The 15,204-nt window shown below is 48.4% G+C and overlaps 1 protein-coding gene across 1 annotated transcript in view; it reads right to left on the bottom strand.

The window, feature by feature from the left end:
• Positions 1–15,204, bottom strand: part of RYR3 (ryanodine receptor 3) — a 1,933,484-nt gene that overhangs the window by 568,502 nt on the left and 1,349,778 nt on the right. Inside the window, exon 62 of the mRNA XM_078661960.1 lies at positions 9,606–9,666. Coding sequence (XP_078518086.1) covers positions 9,606–9,666 — 61 coding nt within the window. The remainder of the gene's footprint in view (positions 1–9,605; positions 9,667–15,204) is intronic.

Genomic DNA, 15,204 nt, shown 5'->3' with positions numbered 1-15,204 from the left:
CCCCTCCCCGAATTATCGCAATACCCAAACCAGAAAAACGATCACCCCCGTTACCTCCCCTGTCTATGTCCCTGGTTGTTTCCCATAAAACCCCTGTCCTTCCTAGTTAAGTAACCGGGCTGTAAAAGGTTACGTAGGACCCAGAATGATGTTTTACAAGGTTAACAGACTAGACCAAGGTAAAGAAATCATCAAAATGAACCCCGCAGTAGTTGAAAAGCAGGATGCACCGATAGAAAGGAAATGTTTAGCCATGTTCGTCTCTCAGCAAAATACCTGTGTAGTACCATGTTGACGACTCACTGTACCCTTTTGTAAATGTGAAACTCTAGAGAACGGCATATCTTTGCCAGATTTGTCTCCCGAAGGTGGGTTACCATCAGATGAACTGTCATGCCTGTAATAAATAATTATGAAGGAAAGTCATAGTAAATCCAACAGGTCCGCCACCGGTCATTCATATGCCAGTTTGTGAACATTAAATATAACGGACATTTTCATTCTTTGCCTGGAGCTGGGAGAGAAATAGACTTTTTGATTATCTTCATCTGCAAATTTTCTAAAGACTGTCTTTTCAAACTTGTTTAAGGGTACTGCTGTTGGAGGAGAGAAGGACCGGATGTGGGAGCACGAGGCCCGACTGCAGACTAAGGAACACCTGCGACATTAGCCAAGGCGAGACCACGACTGAAAAGAGCTGCAGGACGAGGCACTGTTTTCGACAGCATGAAAAGAAAGGGGTCGACCTGATGCCCCTGCTCGACGTCCAGTGCCTGTCGACAAGTCCCCGCTCTCTGAATTCCGTCACACGCCCGCCTATTTGAAGTCTCTCGTTCCCCTAGTTTGTTCCCAATTTGGCCTTGCTCCATCCCCCTTTTTCCTCTGACCTACCCTATGGACTGTTTTGAACGCTCTTCTTCCATCGGAACTTTCTGACAATCACCTCAAAGGACACAGGGCGAAAAGGACCTTTCCGACCAGAAACGCGAGGAAAGGGTCGTGCCCTGCAACGCAGAACTTAGAACAGAGCTGGACTTGTAGCTCCACCGCCGGTGCTCAACAGCGCCAACGAAAGACCGCAAAGAACAATGAGAACTCATAAAACTTCGAACATTTGACATCCTCAATCACCGTTTTTTTATGCCTCATTTCTCTCCCAGCCGCCATTGTATTGATCCTGCTCCAATCCGAATCTGAGATATGTATTAACCTGCCAGTTCACGTTATGATATGTACTTGCTGCTCGCCGTTTTTGTATTTCATTCCTATGACTTTCCTGCTGAACAAATTTATCAAAGTTTATCAAATAGGTGCACCTCCTAAAAACTAGAAACCTCAAAATGTATTGTTTACAACTCTTTTTCATCTAGGGTTCCTACCGTTTTCTTTCTCATGCTCACCACAGTAGAACCGAATAGAAAATGAACCAGCAAGATGTCTTGAATATGTTAAAGGGAGGACTGTGGAAAATTAGTGCGTTTTGGTGAACATTATCTGCGCCATCTTGCCTCTTCCCCTGATGCCACACTTTTGTCGTGCGCGCCCGCCATTTTAAGATGCCCCGATCAGAACAAACCCTTTTGCATGCCGCTGGCCCCTGACATAGCCCTTTGCCTTCACTAAGCCTGCACGCTGACCACCCCCTGCTTGCACCTGCCTTGAGTCATAAACCCCTCTTCGGCGCTGCTCTGCCCCAGACCCTCATCCTGTTCCCAGCGCGACACCTCCCTGCTTTCCTTTCATGATCTCCGGCCCTTAGATGCAAACCCCCTTTTCCCCGTGTGCCCGTTTTGTCCTCCCCGTTCCCAAGCCGACACCCAGCTCTGCCGATACCATCCTTGCCCCTCCCCGTACAATAGAAAGCTTCCCCCATCAAAGAATCCCCGGGTTGATCAAAGCCCCCACCCCATGAGATCCGATCAAACTCCCCACATTCCGTGAATCGGCGGATTATCCAGCTGCGCGATGCTCATCACCTGTTGTGACTAGGGTGGGGACTTCAACTGTAAATGTGTGTGGGAACGGGCCCAAAGGGGAGTTCCGAGAATGTCTTTTCCGTACATCAAAGCTTTAAACATGTATGTGTAATCTGCAATAAAGTCATAAATGTGGGTATAAGAGGCCAGGCCTCAGAAATACAGTTAGAGCACCTCAGAACGATACCTTCTGTCCGTTTCGTTGTGTTCTCCTCCGGAGAGAATAAAAAAAACCTTGTTTCCTGCTTTCCAGTCTCCAGCGCCTGCCTCTTCATTGATTTAAATAACTAGAGGGTCACAGAGGCAATACCGCCGGGCAAATATCGATTGTCCCCGACCCGATTGAAGAGTTCAGAGGAGTGTGTTAGTGAATAAATACATATATATTTTATATATATCCTATGTGGTGTCCATTCATTTGATATTCAAGGGGTTACATATGGTAAAATAGCTGGCTTTACACGCCCTCAAGAGTCTTTTAGCCTAAGACTGTTCTGTCCACACTACCACTAGGATAGCTGGTCTATAAGGTTGACTTACAACCATCACCATAAGGGTTGTTTGGACTGGTGCAAGGTGTTCACTAGAATAGTGAACATCATTTACCAGGCCAACTTCTCACATCCTGCAACACTGGCTTTGTTGAAATCTTTCTTCCGTCCATCGACGGGCCCTTTGACGATATTGTTGACATAGCTGAAGGCAACGCCGACAATGAGGCGTAAGGAACCTTTGCTGGCGGATCAGCCTTAGATGCGCCCGTCGATGGTGAGGTGTCTGACGATTAAGGTCTTACCAATGGGGATGGTCTTTTCATCGATGGAATAATAGTCATCTTCGTGCTCGACAATGCTGTTTCCGTCTATGTCCTGAACATCGACGTGGTGGACGTTGCCAACGAGATTTGGCGATGGGGTGGAAAGGCTGTTGTTGCTGAAGACGGCAGAATCCTTGATGATGGAGCGGTGGACGGTCGATCCACTAGTGAGGAAGGCTCTTCGAACGGAGTATGAGGAGCAGACGGAGGTGCTGAGCCAGACCTGTAATGAGAAGTGGAAGAGCAGTCTAGTCTTTTGGGGATTTTTTCACCTCAGAAACCTTTTTATCATGAGATTTTGATCTTTTAGAGTCTGTGTGAGCAGAAGAGGATTCTCCTTCTTTTCTCTTCCTGGATGAGGAATGGGCCTTCTCCTTCAGAGGTTGAATTTTTCTCTGGATCCATATAAGTAATCTACCCTCTCTGTCCTTGAGAGTTTGGGCAGACAATGTATGGCAGTACTTACAGTGTTTGGGTTTGTGGTGAGGATAGAGGCAATAAAGGCACTGCTTATGAGGGTCCTCAGAGAAAAGCCTGCTTTGTCCACATGTCTTACAGGGCAACAACAGCCCTTTTTTACACCCCGGCATTCTGTGTGAATATAGGTAAACACACACTCCAACAGTACCTTAGATGATGATAGGTGATTAAATCATAGCTGAAAGCTGCAGGTCACAGGGGTAATATAGAAACATTGTCACTGAGAAGAGCTGAGGGAGACTCCTCATCACAAAACATGCTGTAAGAATTCTGAGGTATGGTGGCTCTGCAGGAAATGGATACTCCAAGGTCTCTACTCTTATTGGCTGAAGTTTGGATGTTTTAAAACAATGTAAAAACTTTACTAAAGTAAACTATTGTTTTTCATGGAGATTAAAGCGAATGCTTTAGCACTGCTGTCTTTACTGTTACCATGGCAATCCCACCATGATAATGGGGCAGATTCATGCATGTGAATCTATAAAACATACAAAACTGGAGAAGCCAATGGTACCATGTTCTAAGGAGTAAGCACATGCACTTTAGCACTGATTATCTAAAGCTGCTGGTAAATTGTGCAGAGTGCCAAGGCCAGGAAAAACGAAATCGAACAAATGAAGAAGAAAGGCAAAAAGTTGAGGGGAGACCACCCTAAGGCTGAAAGGTCTAACACATAACAACTTAAGGTGGAGGAGTGTGGCTCAATGGTTAGAGCGGCAGACCCTGATGCAGAGTTCTGACCAGGGACCAGGGTTCGATTCCCGCCTCGGTGGGGTCTTGGGCTCAATTTCCTCGGACCTGTTAATTCTCACCTTGGTGCCTATTCTAATCACGGGCCCCACGCTGCAACTCTGGGCAATAGCTTGCTTAGCCTCCACACTGGCCCCAACAGCGCTAAGGATGCCTGGCTTCACCCTGGGGGTGCCCAGGAGTGGACACTTCACAGGGAAAGCCAGGAGGGGTTCCACAGCGGTATGAGTATCAGCGCCAGGAAGCCGAATAGGCGACACCGCAAGGTGACCGTCCGGTGACAGTGCGCTCTATAAGTACCATGACATTTACATTTACAAGGTGTTGAAACACAGATCTGATAAGCAGAGGCGAAACACTATACTCCTTTGGTTTCGTACCCTATCCTGTGCAGGTGTAAAATATCTATACACTACACATTAATGGTTTTACATTGGAATTTAGCAAAATCTTGTGGTTGCATGTGAAATTGCTTTTTAAGATTTTCATCCATTTGCAAATGCATCTAGCACATAATTGGAAACTGCATCACTGATGTTGTGCGAAACACACCCAGAAATTGTATATGCATCTATATCTTCATTTCAGCTAATGGAAGTGAGACATCCTCCCCCACCCCACGAGTGCTTTGGGTGGAAGGAACACATTCAGGCTGATTTAGCTTGAGCTAGACCATTGTCAGAGATCATAGCTCTTCTCCTAGCATTTGCTCTAAATGATGTTCGAATCTGGGTGGAGCTTGGTCCATAGGAGGTTGATTTCTGAACCGAAAGAATGTGTGTTGTCTGAATATAGGAAGATCATTCTCAATAAATTCCTCTGAATTTCATAAGGCATATTGAACAAACATGATGTCATTGCCTGGAATTGTGAAAGAACTTCGGCTGCATACATTGCTAAGGGAACCTCGTTCAGTAGATGTTCTGAAGCTTTGAGATATGCCAGGTGTTGCAGTGAGATTACTAATGACAAAAGACAGAAAAATACCTCATTTGTGAGACACTATTATGACTGGCCATCATTTTTTATGGTCTAGAAGAAGGTTCTTAACCTTTTGACTTCTTTGGACCCCCACTGAGTCATTATTGGTAGCTGGGGACCCCTGGCCTAAGCAATTTCTATGATTTAAACCTCAAAACAAAACTCAAAAATAAAAAAACGAGTATACAACAAATACATGCTCAAATATTTACATGTTTTGCTTAATTTATAATTAAATATAGAATACGTTTTCATATATTCCTTTTTCTTTTTTATTTGCATAAACTTTATTGATTTTAATGTAATAATATTAACATTATTTAATTTTGTAACACAGTCGCTGACCCACTGAGCAGGTCTTGCGGAACCTGAGAGGTCCTTGGCCCCCAGGTTAAGAACCACTGGTCTACAACAGACAGTGCTTGGCCATCTAGTCACCTGCGATAAACTGCACTAGTTAAAAAATCAGTGCCATGCTTTCCTTCTTCTGTCTATTCTTGATGGCCACTTGACTTGAGCCAATGTGCCCCATGGAAGAAGCTGTACCAGTTAACAATCGGCGCAATATTCTACTTTTTCTGTCTTATCATGATGGGTACTTAACTTAAACCATTGTGCAACTTGGAAGAAGATGTACCAAGTAAATATTCAGTGCCAATGTTACCTTGTTCTATCTGCTTTTGATGGCCACTTGGCCCATTGCCCCACCTGGGAGATGCTGCTCTAGTTAAACAATCAGTGACATGTTTCCTTGCTTTATCTGCTCTTGATGGCCACTCTGGCCATTGTGGCACCTGGAAGAAGCTATATTAGGTAAACAGTCAGTCCATGTTTTCCTCGTTTCAACTGCTCTTGATGGCCACTTGGACTATTGTGTCACCTGGGAGAAGCTGTATTGGGTAAATTCTCAGTCCATATTATCCTTGTTATAACTGCTCTTGATGGCTACTTGGACTATTGTCTCACCTGGGAGAAGCTGTATTAGGTAAATAATCAGTCCATAGTTTCCTTGCTTTAATTGCTCTTGATGGCCACTTGGACTATTGTGTCACCTGGGAGAAGCTGTATGAGGTAAACAATCAGTGACATGTTTTCTTTGTTTTATCTACTCTTGATGGCCAATTGGACCAACGTGTCACCTGGGAGAAAATGTACGAGGCAAATAATCAGTGCCATGTTTTCCTTTTTCTACCTGCTCTTGATGGCCACTTGGACCATCGTGTCACTTGGGAGAAGCTGTATTAGGTAAATAATCAGCGCCATATTTTTCTCTTTCTACCAGCTCTTGATGGCCACTTGGACTATTGTGTCACTTGGGCGAAGCTGTATGAGGAAAACTATCAGTGATGTGTTTTCTTTGTTTTATCTGCTCTTGATGGCCACTTGGACCATTGTATCACCTGGGAAAAGCTGCACTAGATAAATAATCAGTGCCATGTTTTCCTTTTTCTACCTGCTCTTGATGGCCACTTGGACCGTTGTGTCACCTGGCAGAGCTGCACAAGATAAATAATCAGTGCCATGTTTTCCTTTTTCTACCTGCTCTTGATGGCCACTTGGACTATTGTGTCACCTGGGAGAAGCTGTAAGAGGAAACAATCAATGTAATGTTTTCTTTGTTCTATCTGCTCTAGATGGCCACTTGAACCATTGTGTCACCTGCAAGAAGCTGTGTTAGGTAAATAATCAGTGCATATTTTCCTTTTTCTACCTGCTCTTGATGGCCACTTGGACTATTAAGTCACCTGGGAGAAGCTGTATGAGGTAAAAAATCAGTGCTATGTTTTCCTCGTTCTACCTGCACTTGGTGGCCACTTGGACCATTGTGCCGCCTGGCAGAAGCTGCACTAGATAAATATTCAGTGCCATGTTTTCCTTGTTCTATCTCTTCTTGTTGACTACATTACTGAGCTTGTAGAAAGCGCTGCTGAATCCAGAATTAATAGTCTATCGTGTTGAGCTTTCTGGCATCCTTGGCCAGGGCCGCACTAAGCAGAACAGCAATGAAATATAAGTAACGCAGACATTGAGTTTTTAATATTCTTTTCCTTCAATGTACTAAAGGTATTTGCTATAGGCCTCAACAGGCAAACAGGGGCTATCTGACAAAAACAACAATTTCTTCTGTAAGAAACACAGCATTCTAGAACACTGAAAGTGCCTGAGTGAGAAAGAACTTTCCAAAAATTCGAATTCCCAAAGGCACCTAGTAATTGCTCCTACTTAGAGAAGTTAAAGTTTTCTAGGTATCCCGCTGGAAACAGAAAGATTTCTGAATTGTTTGAAGGAGAAGAGGTTCTACCGAATGTCATCACTTTAGAGAGATGTTGTCCAACAAGAAGGCTACTTTGGAATTCTAAATAACCCATGTTTTCAGCCTGTTTGTGGCGAATATTCTTTAAGGTGCAAAGCCTAATTCTGGAATACTCTCTTAGAAAAGACCAGAAACTCCCAAGACGACATGAAATTTAGGAAGTTAGTGAATAGTTGGCTTTTCTCGGGGTGATCCCGCAACGAGCAGACAGAAACACTTGATTCAGTGGATGATACAGTGCAGAACTCATGCACCCTAAGAGTACTCGAACAAATCACCTTGCAGATGGTAGGCACAACCAAATTTTTGTCTGTATCTCACTCTCCTTCACTTCACTACAGTCATAAGCACAGGCCCATGTTGACCCTGAAACCATCTGAATAGCTTTCCATAATCCCAGAACATCCATATACGTCCTAGACAGGCCAAACTCGATTTGTGCCTTACTATATATTTATGTATTTTTGGTTTTTATATAGTGCCCAGCTACCCCCAACAGGGGTGTCCCAGTGCTGACACAGGCGCCAAGGAAGGTACACTGTGGAGGACTAAGGGCAGGTGAACAGCCAGGTCTTAAAGGCACGTTGAAAGATAAGTTCTGACTCAGAGGAGCGAAGGAAAAGTGGAAGCGTGTTCCAGAGTTTGGAGGTGATCACCGCAAAAGCTCTGCCACCCATTCTGGACCTGCGAAAGTGGGGGGTAGCAAGGCGAAGGAGATGGTTGGATTTGAGGATCCGGCTATGTTGATAGTGCTTAAGTCGCACTCTTCAGTAAGCTGGGCCATGTCCTTGGAAAGCCCTGAAAGCCAAGGTGAGAGCCTTGAATGCAATCCGTTTGGTCGCCGGAAGTCAGTGGAGCTTACTTAGGTGGGGAGAGATCGGGTGGTGGAAATGAATTTTACAGAGTATTCTGGCCGCAGTGTTTTGAACAATGTGTAGGCGCCTAGTCAAGAGGCAGGTGCTCCACGATAGAGACTGTTAGCGTAGTCAAGATGGGAGAAAATTAGAGCATGGATGGATAATGGTCCGGCGAGACTCTGAGGGGAGGAAGTGCAGACATTTACGAAGCATATAGAGCTTCCCGAAACAGGAGGAGGACACCTGCCTAATTTGAGTTTTACACTATCCATCCAATGCACTCTTTCTTAATGTAAGCAGCATATCTTTCACCCCTTCATACTGCTATAGGACTGGGCACAGCGACAAAACATGATAAGAGCATGTTAAGCATCTGATCTTCAAGCGTGTCAAGAAAACACCACTGATATAGATCATATTAGACACCCACTCTCAGTGGCAGCTAGTATTTAACGACGGGAAAAGAGCAGGCCACGTGGGAGGGGGGGGGGGAGGCGGTGCTGTGCGTAGCAATAATGTACTATTTAAAAGCACCTGCTATGAGTCCAGCTTTCAGTCAGCAATAAAAATGTCAAGATAACACTTGTGGTCAATAATTCTGCTAGAAAGAGAGTCTGCTGGCAGTTTTGACTCGCCATAAAGTAGCGCAGAGGGTTAATATGCCTGCTGCAAAACAACAGATTGCATGTGGTTAGCTGAGTGGATTAGTAAAGCCAGCCTTTACCACTGCTTTAAAACAAATGAAATGTATTTGAAAGAGGGGCTATGGTAGGTGAGGGGCGCTTGCGCCGGGTGGTAGTGAGGGAACCCGAGGATGAAGTTAGCTGGGGAGGGGGGCGCCTGCCAGCAGCGCCGAGTGCACTCGGGCAGGTGTGACGGCTCTAGTGACATTGTTAAGCATGGGCACAGACATGATATCCCTCCATGCCGGCAGAAACCAGTAGGCAGCTATGCTTTGGGGAAGACGTAAGCCAACAAGAGTTCAGATGTACCGGCGCTGACCGTCACAGGCTTAAATACTGCTGCATGAGCATCATGCGGCTCATTGGCCCCAAACCGACGCTTCCAACCTGTTCAAATCTCTCTTTTCATTCAGTTTCCTATTTTGGCATCTTTCGCTCACACAATCCTTGACCGATTTCCAGTTTAAATGTCTAGATTTTGGAGACAGACAACAGTCCGCAGCTGCTGCGCTTGTCGCGGTGTGGATGTTGCCAAGCAACTGAAGCAGGCTTCCGCTCTCGGCGCCCAAGATCAAACGACGCTGCACAAATTTGGGGATTCTTTGAAAGACAAAGGCGGCCAGCAGAAGCCGTGCAGTTAAAGTGACAGCCGATGTTACGGGTTAATCCAAGAACATGCCCAGGAGGAGAGAGACTTTTTTGTGGACGAATGCTGTGCAGCGCTGCGTTTAAGAGATAACAACTTACCGGGTGTCTACGGTCTGGGCCAAGATAAGCAGACAGCTCACCATCGTCGCCGAATCACTTCCTGCAGAGAGGAGGAAAGACAATACATTTAGTCAAATACTCCGCCTTCCTTCGCGCTTTGATCTTTATAATCAATAGACATTTCTGCACAGATTTGTATTCGCACCAGTGGACAAATGAAGCCATCAGCACAGACGATCAAACACCGGATTCACAGCGCAAGAGCCACTTCACACTTTACTGAGGTTACAATGGAATGAGCCCCCCTATACCCCCCCCCAAACACAGCGGAGGGTCAGGGGTGCCAGTGGATCCGAGGGGGCCAAGTGTATTTAGCCTCTTGCTATTGTCTGAAAGCGTCAGGGGTGCTAGTGGATCCGAGGGGGGGGGGGGGGGGCAGGTGTATTTAGCCTCTTGCTATTGCCTGAAAGGGGCAGGGGTGCCAGTGGATCCGAGGGGGGGGGGGCAGGTGTATTTAGCCTCTTGCTATTGCCTGAATGGGTCAGGGGTGCCAGTGGATCCGAGGGGGCCGGTGTATTTAGCCTCTTGCTATTGTCTGACAGGGTCAGGGGTGCCAGTGGATCCGAGGGGGGCAGGTGTATTTAGCCTCTTGCTATTGTCTGAAAGGGTCAGGGGTGCCAGTGGATCCGAGGGGGGCAGGTGTATTTAGCCTCTTGCTATTGTCTGAAAGGGTCAGGGGTGCTAGTGGATCCGAGGGGGCCAGGTGTATTTAGCCTCTTGGTATTGGGCCTGAAAGAGCACCCCACACACTGCGGAGGGTCTGGGGTGCAGCTAGTGGATCCGAGGGGGGGGGGGCAGGTGTATTTACCCTCTTGCTATTGCCTGAAAGGGTCAGGGGTGCCAGTGGATCCGAGGGGGGCAGGTGTATTTAGCCTCTTGCTATTGCCTGAAAGGGTCAGGGGTGCCAGTGGATCCGAGGGGCCAGGTGTATTTAACCCTTGCTATTGTCTGAAAGGGTCAGGGGTGCCAGTGGAACCGAGGGGGCAGGTGTATTTAACCCTTGCTATTGTCTGAAAGGGTCAGGGGTGCTAGTGGATCCGAGGGGGCCAGGTGTATTTAGCCTCTTGGTATTGGGCCTGAAAGAGCACCCCACACACTGCGGAGGGTCTGGGGTGCAGCTAGTGGATCCGAGGGGGGGCAGGTGTATTTACCCTCTTGCTATTGCCTGAAAGGGTCAGGGGTGCCAGTGGATCAGAGGGGGCCAGGCCTGATCTCTTTTCACCATATCATATTTGTTTCAGTAATATATGCCCCTCTTCCTGTACTCCACTTTACCTAAATTACTTGTAATGTATTGCTCCAGCTCCTGTTTTATTCCTTCTTGGTTTGTAATTATGCTGTTTTTTACTTTGATATGTCACACAGCTTTTTCCTTACCCTTGTTTTTACGCTTTTATACCATGTTTGCCTTATACTATCCTGATCATGTAAAGCGCTCTGATACCTCTGGGTCTAGCCAGCGCTATATAATACTTTTAAAATAAATAGTATTTAGCCTCTTGGTATTGTGGGGCCTGAAAGGGCTCCCCGCACACAGCGGAGGGTCAGGGGTGCCAGTGAATCCGAGGGGGGCAGGTGTATTTAGCCTCTTGCTATTGCCTGAAAGGGTCAGGGGTACCAGTGGATCCGAGGGGGCCAGGTGTATTTAGCCTCTTGGTATTGTGGGGCCTGAAAGTGCACCCCGCACACAGCGGAGGGTCGGGTGCGCCATTAGTGGGTCAGAGGGGGCAGGTGTATTTAGCCTCTTGCTAATGTGGGGCCTGAAAGTGCACCCCGCACTGCGGAGGATCGGGGCGCCATTAGTGGGTCAGAGGGGCCAGGTGTATTTAGCCTCTTGCTATTGTGGGACCTGAAAGTGCACCCCGCACACTGCGGAGGGTCAGGGGGGCCGTTAGTGGGTCAGAGGGGCCAGGTATATTTAGCCTCTTGGTATTGTGGGGCCTGAAAGAGCACCCCGTACACAGCCTGAGGTTCAGGGGGGCCGTTAGTGGGTCAGAGGGGCCAGGTGTATTTAGCCTCTTGGTATTGTGGGGCCTGAAAGAGCACCCCGCACACTGCGGAGGGTCGGGGGCGCCATTAGTGGGTCAGAGGGGCCAGGTATATTTAGCCTCTTGCTATTGTGGGACCTGAAAGAGCACCCCGCACACTGCGGAGGGTCGGGGGCGCCATTAGTGGGTCAGAGGGGCCAGGTATATTTAGCCTCTTGCTATTGTGGGGCCGCCCATCTGATCCTTTTCCCATTTCCCGCCGTGCAGAAAAGCACAGTTCCATGCAGAGTGTAGACATTAGGTAAGGGGGTTAATGGGCTATTAGGCCTGAGCTGCACAGCTATCACCCTCCTTTGGCCTCTACTCCTTGGAAAACGGACCAAGCTGAGCACGCTAAATTGAGAGGTTTTGGTGGATATGGGGCTGCCCGGAGGAGAGACTGCGTTCTGACGGAGAGGAAGGAGCGGATCCAGTTGAGAGCCTTGTCTTGGATCCCTGTGTCGTGGAGTCTGCGTATTAGGGTGCGGTGAGAGACTGTGTCGAACGCCGGTGAGAGGTCGAGGAGGATGAGGGCTGCTGTTTCTCCTTTGTCCAGTAGGGTGCGGATGTTGTCTGTTGCAGCGAGGAGGGCGTTTTCCATACTGTGTTTTTTTCTGAAGCCGTATAGGGAGGAGTTGAAGATGTCGTGCTCTTCGATGAATGGGGCGAGTTGGCTGTTGATTGCTTTTGATGGTCCAGACCTTCTGGTCCTACCCCAGAGTTGCTCATAGATGGAAAGTTCATTGGGGTGTATCTTGTTTGAGTCACAGGTGCCCCGGCACGGATGGTGCCTGAAAGCTACCTGTATGCTCTCACTTTGGGGTTTTGGTGGATATGGGGAAACCCGGAGGAGAGACTGGCCTGCTGATGGTCCAAACCTTCTGGTCCTACCCCGGAATTGCCCACAGATGGAGAGTTCATTTGGGTGTAGCTTGTTTGAGTCACGGGTGCCCCGGGCAGGGATGGTACCTGAAAGCTACCCGTCTGCTATTGCTTTTGGGTTTTGGTGGGTATGAGGCTGCCCGGAGGAAAGACTGGTCTGCTGTTAGTCCTGACCTTCAGTTCCTACCCCAGAGTTGCTCACAGATGGAGAGTTCATTGGGGTGTAGCTTTTTTGAGTCATGGGTGCAGGGATGGTGCCTGGAAGCTCCCGGTCTGCTCCTGCTTTGGGGTTTTGGTGGATATGGGGCTGCCCGGAGGAGAGACTGGCCTGCTAATCGTCCAAACCTTCTGGTCCTACCCGGAGTTGCCCACAGACGGAGAGTTCATTGGGGAGTAGCTTGAGTCACGGGTGCAGGAATGGTGCGTGGAAGCTTCCTGTCTGCTTCTGCTTTGGGGTTTTGGTGGGTATGAGGCTGCCCGGAGGAAAGACTGGCCTGCTGATGGTCTAGACTTTCAGGTCCTACCCCGGAGTTGCCCACAGATGGAGAGTTCATTGGGGTGTAGCTTGAGTCACGTGTGCAGGAATGGTGCCTGGAAGCTCCCTGTTTGCTTCCGCTTTGGGGTTTTGGTGGGTATGAGCTGCCCAGAGGAGAGACTGGTCTGCTGATGGTCCTGACTTTCAGGTCCTATCCCGGAGTTGCCCACAGATGGAGAGTTCATTGGGGTGCAGCTTGAGTCATGGGTGCCTGTAGCAGCAATGGCACTTGGAAGCTCCTTGCCTTCTCTCGCTTTGAGGTTTTGGTGGGTGAGGCGCTGTCTTGATGGGGGGCTGGCATGCTGGTGGTCCAATCCTTCTGGTCCTACCCCAGGGTTGCCCACAGATGGACAGTTCATCTGGATGTGGCTGTGGTAAGTTCAAGTTCAAGTTCTGGAATTTGTATAGCGCACTGCTCACCCAGAGGGTCTCAAGGCGCTTGGGGGAAGGGGTTCATTATTTGTCGAATAGCCAGGTTTTAAGACATTTTCTGAAGGCGATGTGATTTTGAGTAAGGCGGAGGTGAGTGGGGAGTGAGTTCCAGGTCTTGGCGGCGAGGTAGGAGAAGGATCTGCCACCCATGGTGGATTTTCGGATGCGCGGGACCGCGGCGAGGGCTTGATTGGACGATCTTAGTTGGCGGGTGGGTTTGTAGAAGGACAGGCGAGTGTTGAGGCCTTCGGGTCCGAGATTGTAGAGGGCCTTGTGTGCGTGGGTGAGAAGGCGGAATGTAATTCTTTTGTTGACGGGAAGCCAGTGGAGGTCTTTTAGGTGTCCGGTGATGTGATCTTGGCGAGGGATGTCTAATATGAGTCTCGCTGATGCGTTTTGGATGCGTTGGAGTTTTTTCTGTAATTTTGCTGTGATTCCGGCGTATAGTGTGTTGCCGTAGTCCAGACGACTCGTGACCAGTGCGTGGGTGACAGTCTTTCTTGTCTCCAGGGGGATCCAACGGAAGATTTTTTTGAGAGTGCGAAGTACGTTGAAGCAAGAGGATGAGAATGCGTTGACTTGTCTGGACATCGAGAGAGAGGAGTCTAGGATGAAGCCAAGGTTACGTGCATGGTCTGTGGGTGTGGGTGCTGTGCCCAGAGCGGAAGGCCACCAAGAGTCGTCCCAGGCAGAGGGGGAAGATCCTAGGATGAGCACCTCCGTTTTGTCGGAGTTGAGTTTTAGGCGGCTATGTTTCATCCATTCGGCTACTTCTTTCATGCCTTCGTGAAGATTGGTTTTGGCGGTGTTAGGGTCTTTGGTGAGGGAAAGGATTAACTGGGTGTCGTCGGCGTAAGAGATGATGTTAAGGTTGTGTTGACGCGCGATGGAGGCGAGTGGACTCATGTAAACGTTGAAGAGGGTGGGACTGAGTGAAGATCCTTGTGGTACGCCACAGATGACTTCGGTGGCCTCAGAGTTGAATGGGGGAAGTCGGACTCTTTGAGTTCTCCCAGTGAGGAATGAGGTGATCCAGTCCAAGGCTTTTCCTTGTATTCCAATGTTGCTGAGGCGTTGTATAAGGGTACTGTGGCAGACTGTGTCGAAAGCGGCGGAGAGGTCGAGTAGAATGAGGGCCACTGTTTCACCGTTGTCCAGTAGTGTTCGGATGTCGTCAGTAGCTGCAATGAGGGCAGTTTTGGTGCTGTGTTTGGCTCGAAATCCAGATTGAGATGGGTCAAGGGAGTTGTTGTATTCAAGGAAGGCGGCGAGCTGGCTGTTGACGGCTTTCTCGATGACTTTGGCCGGGAATGGGAGGAGGGATATGGGCCGGTAGTTTTTAAGTTCAGAGGGGTCAGCTGTGGGTTTCTTCAGGAGGGCGCTGAGTTCGGCGTGTTTCCAGCTTTCTGGAAAGGTGGCAGAACTGAACGAGCAGTTGATGACATCACGGAGATGGGATGCGATGATGGAGTCCGCTTTGTTGAAGATGTGGTGGGGGCAGGGGTCGGTTGGCGAGCCAGAGTGGATTGAGTTTATTAGGCGGATGGTGTCTTCAGTGGTGATTGGGTTCCAGGCGCTAAGGTTGTTAGTTGGCGGAGTTGGATCTGAGGGGGGTGGAGAGGGTTGAACGCTGGGAGTGTTCTCGAAGCTGTTGTGGATGTCGGCAATTTTGTTGTAGAAGAAGGAGGATAACGCATCGCAG

This window comes from Lissotriton helveticus, chromosome 9 (assembly GCF_964261635.1).
Source record: "Lissotriton helveticus chromosome 9, aLisHel1.1, whole genome shotgun sequence".
NCBI classification, from domain to species: Eukaryota; Metazoa; Chordata; class Amphibia; order Caudata; family Salamandridae; genus Lissotriton; species Lissotriton helveticus.
Note: the sequence above shows the minus strand (reverse complement) of the source record. Positions and strands in the feature narration are given on the sequence as shown.